Below are 6140 nucleotides of genomic sequence, written 5' to 3' on the forward strand. Positions count from 1 at the left end.
ATAGAAACTACCAAAATATAAACTTAACTAAGGTCCTAAATCTCCCAAGAATAAAATCTTCATAAAATCTAATCTTAGGCCTCACAAAATCCTCTATGAATATTCCCAATATGCCAAATAATGGATTGTGACAATATTCAAGTGAAACAGTGTTTTGGCCTTCTAAAAGACCATTTGAACTGAATGGGCTGGCTTGAGCTAGCCTAGTCCATTGCTGGTTCACTTGGTCCTAGTTCCATGCTGGTTGTCTCACATGATGATTGGCCTTATAAAATTCCCAAGCATTCAACTTTCAAATCTCCACCATGTCAACTTGGGGAATGCACACAAAAATCCATTGTTAAACATGAGTGATACTACTGCAGATGAATACATTAGCCAAGAGGACCCCATTTGGGACAAATCGGGAATGATGGGTGTCCCTTGCCTCTTGCACAATGCCTCCACCTCTTTCGTGGCTCCAAATGTGCCTGGAGGGCCAATGAGTCAGGGCTTTTTAGCCCCCTTGTCTACAATAGTTGAATCATAGCAAGAACCAACGTTGACATTCTTGATCATCTGATTTGTTTCCTCCATCTCAAGAGAGGACTCTCGCATGTTCCTTCTCCCAGGTGACCTCCTTCCCTTTCCTCGAACCATCCCTTGTTATGCCCAAACAATCCCTTATTAACTTGTTGTCGAGGAGGGAGTCCTTAATGAGAATCGAGCAAAAGCGAACGTGGACCACCTTTTTACGGAAGTAGTACCAGCCATTTTGCTCTATAAGAGTGTGGGTGGCCCCGAAGAGGTTCATGGTGGCCTCGTACCTAAGACTATGGCAATGGGCGATGAACACCACCAAGAATCCTCCAACTATTGGGGAAAATTAACCTAGGGTTGATCTCATAGTAGCAAAAGACAAATCAACAAAAAGAATGTAAAGGAAGTCTTAGCCTTCCCTTTAGAGTGTCAATGTCCAGTGGGAACTCGCCCTAGCAAGGGTAGTTAATGTAGTCAAGATGACCAGGAAGACGAAGGAGCCAGTTGTCAGGAGCTTGGTAGTCTCGACGAATTTCTTCGAGAAACTCAACAATGAGACGATTGCGTAGTAGGATGGGCCACAACGCTCTTTGACAAGGTCTCATCCTCTTTAGTTAGGATCTTGCCTTGGTATTCCTCATCTTCCTCAACAGGAAGAGACTGGCCATCGGACTTGTCCCAAGACAAGACAGGACGGGAAAAGCCTCGAAAATGGAGGCGACAACCTCGAGATTGGGGTTTTTGGCAGCCTTTGCAGGAGAAGCTGCTGCACGCAGCAGCAATGGACTCCTAAGGTCTCCATCGATACACTCTTTGTTCCTCCTAGGGATGGGAATTGTTTTAACAACAACAACAACAACAACAATAAGCCTTGTCCCAACTAAATGGGGTCGGCCTTGTCCCAACAACAATAAGCCTTGTCCCAACAATAAGCCTTGTCCCAACAACAATAAGCCTTGTCCCAACTACATGGATTCTCGCCCTCCAATCAGTTATGTTCGAGGCCATGCTAGATACAAGGCCTAAGCTATACATATCCTTTCTCACCACTTCTCCTAAGGTTATCTTAGGTCTACCCCTAGCTCTTCTAGTTCCTTCAATATGGATTATATCACTTCTCCGTACAGGGGCATTTATAGGTCTCCGTTGAACGTGGCCGTGCCACCTCAAACGACTTTCTCTAAGCTTATCACTTATGGGAGCAACTCCCAGACCAACTCTAATATGATCATTTCTTATCTTATCCATCCTAGTTTTGCCACTCATCCATCTTAGCATCCTCATTTCAGCTACACTGAGTTTATCTATATGATTCTTTTTAACAGCCCAACACTCTGCACCGTACATCATAGCTGGTCGGACAACGGTCCTATAAAATTTTCCTTTAAGCTTTAATGGAATACGCTGATCACATAAGACCCCGGACGCACCTCTCCACTTCATCCACCCTATTTTAATTCTTTGGGAAACCTCATCCTCTAAATCACCTCTTTTACTTATAATTGAACCTAGGTACCTAAAACAATCACTCTGAGGAATCTCTTTATCGTCAAGTATCACCACCTCATCATCTGCCCGATCATGACTAAAGTTACAAACTAGATATTCTGTCTTTGATCTACTAAGTTTAAAGCCTTTTGATTCCAAAGCTACTCTCCATGATTCTAATTTGGTATTAATCCCCTCTTGGGTCTCATCAATCAACACAATATCATCTGCAAAAAGCATACACCAGGGGACCTCATCTTGAATGTCTTTGGTTAATTCATCCATTACCAGTGAAAATAGATATGGGCTTAAAGTTGACCCTTGATGTAGCCCAACTGTTATCGGGAATTCATTACTTTGTCCCCCCACTGTTCTAACACTAGTCACCGAACCATCATACATATCCTTAACTATATCTACATATTTACTTGCAACACTTCTTTTCTCTAGTACTTGCCAAATTAACGCTCTAGGGACTCTATCATAAGCTTTTTCTAGGTCAATAAATACCATATGAAGGTCATTCCTACATTCTCTTTACCTTTCCATAAGTCTCCTAATTAGGTAAATAGCCTCCGTTGTAGATCTTCCCGGCATAAACCCAAATTGGTTCTTTGTAACTGTAGTTAATTGTCTCAAACGGGTTTCAATTATTCTCTCCCATAACTTCATCGTGTGGCTCATCAATTTAATGCCCCTATAGTTATTACAACTTTGAATATCTCCTTTATTTTTGTAAATTGGAACCACAACACTTCTCCTCCATTCATCTGGCATTTTCCCTGTGCTCATAATCTTATTAAAAAACTTAGTCAACCAAACCAGTCCATGGGTTCCTAAGCTCTTCCATACTTCAATTGGGATTTCGTCAGGACCTTGTGTCTTGTCGAGTTTCATCCTCCTTAAAGCTTCTTTTACTTCGGACATCGAAATTCTACGTATATAAGTTCGGACATTGGTGCCTTGGTGAAAGGTGTAATCGTCCGAAACATACGTGCTTGAAGAATGTTCATTTAGTAAACTAGAGAAATAGGTTTCCCATCTTTTCTTAATGTCCTCCTCACAAACTAAAACTTTACCATCTCCATTTTTAATACATCTAACATGGTCAAGATCTCTACTCTTCCTATCCCTCATCTTAGCTATCTTATAAATAGATTTTTTTTCCCTTCCTTCGTGCCCAACTTATTGTATAACTCTTCATACTTCTTTTCCTTTGCTTTTCCTGCAATTTTCTTAGCTTCATTTCTATCCAACCTATACCTTTGAAGATCCTCAACATCCTTTGTTCTTTGCCATGTCTTAAAACTAGCTTTTTTATTCCTAATGGCAGCTTGAACCTCACTATCCCACCACCACGTCTCTCTATAAGAATGGAGCTTTCCTTTTGATTCACCTAGAACATCTTTAGCCACCTTCTTAATACACAGCCATCTCATTCCACATTGCATTGGTATCCCCTTTAAAATCCCATTTTCCTTGTTTGACTACTTAATTAACGAAGGATTTAGATTACTCTCCTTTCAAATTCCACCATCTTATTCTGGGATAGTTTACCTAGGACCTTTTATGTGTTCTTGAGACTAAACACATATCCAAGATCACAAGTCTATGTTGTGCAGTTAAGCTTTCCCCCGGTATCACCTTGCAATCCTTGCACAGCAATCTATCAGTCCTAGTTAGGAAGAAATCTATTTGGCTTCTATGTTGTCCACTTTTGAAGGTAATTAAATGTTCATCTCTCTTTTTGAAGTAAGTATTTATAATAGATAGATCAAAAGCAGTAGCAAAATCCAAAATTGAAATCCCCTCCTCATTCCTTTCTCCAAAACCATATCCTCCATGTACATTCTCATATCCTCTTTGATCTTTTCCAATATGTCCATTTAAATTACCTCCTATGATAATCTTTTCTCCTTGACGAATTCCTTGCATTAATCCATCCATATTTTCCCAAAATTCTAGGTTTAGGCTTTCATCTAATCCTACTTGAGGTGCATATGCACAAATTATATTTACGAACTCTTTCTCCATTACAAGCTTGATAGCAATAATCCTATCACCCACTCTTTTAACATCCACCACATCATTTTTTAAATCTTTATCCACTATTATACCCACTCCATTTTTATTTGTTTTATCCCCAGTATACCAAAGTTTAAAGTCATCCAACTCTTTGGCTTTCTTACCCCTCCATCTAGTCTCTTGAATGCAAGCTACATTAATCCTTCTTCTCCTCATAACATCTATCAATTCTAAGCTCTTACCAGTTAAAGATCCTATGTTCCAAGATGCCAATCTAATCCTACGCTTATGGACTAGCTTCTTTACCCGCACTCGTCCACGGTGCGGGAACCCTTGCCTACTTATCACCGCATCCGGGCGCCGATGCGACGTGTCGCTTACAGGGGACGCCCTAGCTAACCCTTGCCCACTTATCACTACACCCGGGCCATAGTGTAGCACGTCGCTTCTTTTGTCGGGGAACGCCCTAGCATAGCTTTTATCAAATAAGGTCGAATCCATGAAAAAGATTTGGCTAGATTTTTTCCAGTGCCGACTGCCAACCTGACGCACCAACCCTCCTCCTTTATCCGGGCTTGGGACCGGCAGCAAACACTGGCGGAATTGTTTTAACCATGGTGAAAAATTGCAAAAAATGCAAAGACAGAAAAAAGGAATTAAAAGAACAAAGGAGAGAGAAAAAAGACTATGGAATAGAAAGGCACTAGAAAACAGGATTATTGGCGGCTGGAAGTTGCAATGACAGAGGCAAAAGAACGCACTGAGATTGCAAAGAACTCTTAAATAGCACTTCCACTTCAACTCTGAGGCAAACAGGGTTTCTCATATAGACAAAGACCCCTATTTATAGTGAAGCGTCCGGGGTTTGGATTTCAAATGGATGGCTCCAATCTGCTGGTATGAATGGCCAAGATTCAAAGACCTTTCGCATAGGCAGGATGCCATTTTTACTGCTATGCCATGTGTTAGGTGGTGACAGTTAGGGAGCAAAGCGCACAGCCCAAGACATCAACGGTCATGACAATAATAGGTAATTCCATAGCTCCTTTGGGGTCTTCAATTTGAGCATAAACAAGATCACTTCGTGCTTTTATTTGAAGAAGGATCTAAAGCATACTTAAGGCAGCAATAGGTGGCTGCACACCATATAAGCATAGTTGTCACAGCGACGAGGCGATGTGAGGCGGTTTTGGCTAGTTGGAGCGATGAGTCGACGAGGCGCCCTCCGAGGCATTTTTGAGGCGGACGAGGCGTTTTATATTATATATAATAAAAAAACTAATATTAGCCATTTAGCCTACCTCAACCGACTTTTGGGTTTTAAAATTGTAATTTATTTTATTCCAAATCAAAGGTAAAAAATAATTTGAAAAGTAGATTCCAATCGAAAAGAATCTAAGGGGTGAATGTTTATATAGGTGTTACGTATTATCATTTGTAACATTAAATTAATTAAAAAAGAAAAAACGAGATTAAATTCTCGATATCGAGCCCTAACCCCTAACCTCTCGCCTCTCGCCTCTCTGCTCTCTGCTCTCTGCTACTCTCCATGACTCCATCTGCTACTCTCTTCGTCTCCGACTCCAACACCGACCACCAGTGACACCGGCAATAGCCAGCGTCATCACCGGCGACAGCCAGCGTCCGGCGACAGCCATCTGGAGATTCTGGACTATGATTTTTGTTTTTCATCAACCAAAACTCTACCGTATCTCAGTTGCAGGCTTGCAACGGCCAACCTCCGGTGGCAACAACCTCCAGAGCAGCAACGTGCCATCGTGCGACTCTCTTTCTTCTTCTTTCTTCTGCAACTGCTCATTATTTTTTTTTTCCCAAATTCATTTTGTTCACCGTGCGACCCACTATTGCGGTTGCAGGCTTGTAGCGAGTCAGTGACCAAGTTGCAGCAACTTCCGGTCACTCTGGTCAACATCTCAGGCGACGGTAAGTCACCAGATTTTTTTTTTCCCCTCTTATGCAGCTGATCATTAATTTTTTTCGACCGCCTTATTGACTTTGCCTGAGGCGAGTGTTGCCACAAGCCCTTCATTTCCGCCAGGACACCAAGGTGACGCCTTGGCGACACCTTGACAACTAATGCATTTGGG

At 41.7% G+C, this 6140-nt stretch overlaps 1 protein-coding gene across 1 annotated transcript; it reads right to left on the minus strand.

The window, feature by feature from the left end:
- Nucleotides 1-1259: 1259 nt before the first annotated feature.
- LOC149002295 (uncharacterized) lies at nt 1260-5217 on the minus strand. Its single transcript, XM_089138935.1, has 2 exons — nt 1486-5217; nt 1260-1414 (listed from the first exon to the last, which is right to left on the minus strand). Exon 1 carries the CDS (start codon nt 4531-4533, stop codon nt 3565-3567), a length of 969 nt encoding a protein of 322 aa, XP_088995061.1. The 5' UTR covers nt 4534-5217; the 3' UTR covers nt 1260-1414; nt 1486-3564.
- Between the last annotated feature and the right edge of the window lie 923 nt (nt 5218-6140).

Source organism: Hakea prostrata, chromosome 10 (assembly GCF_041222555.1).
Source record: "Hakea prostrata isolate BN-2017 chromosome 10, UWA_Hpros_2, whole genome shotgun sequence".
Lineage (NCBI taxonomy): Eukaryota > Viridiplantae > Streptophyta > Magnoliopsida > Proteales > Proteaceae > Hakea > Hakea prostrata.

Bases quoted from the DNA above. Each gene is read 5' to 3' on its own strand.
- LOC149002295 (XM_089138935.1), bottom strand. From the start codon at position 4,533: ATGGATTCGACCTTATTTGATAAAAGCTATGCTAGGGCGTTCCCCGAC.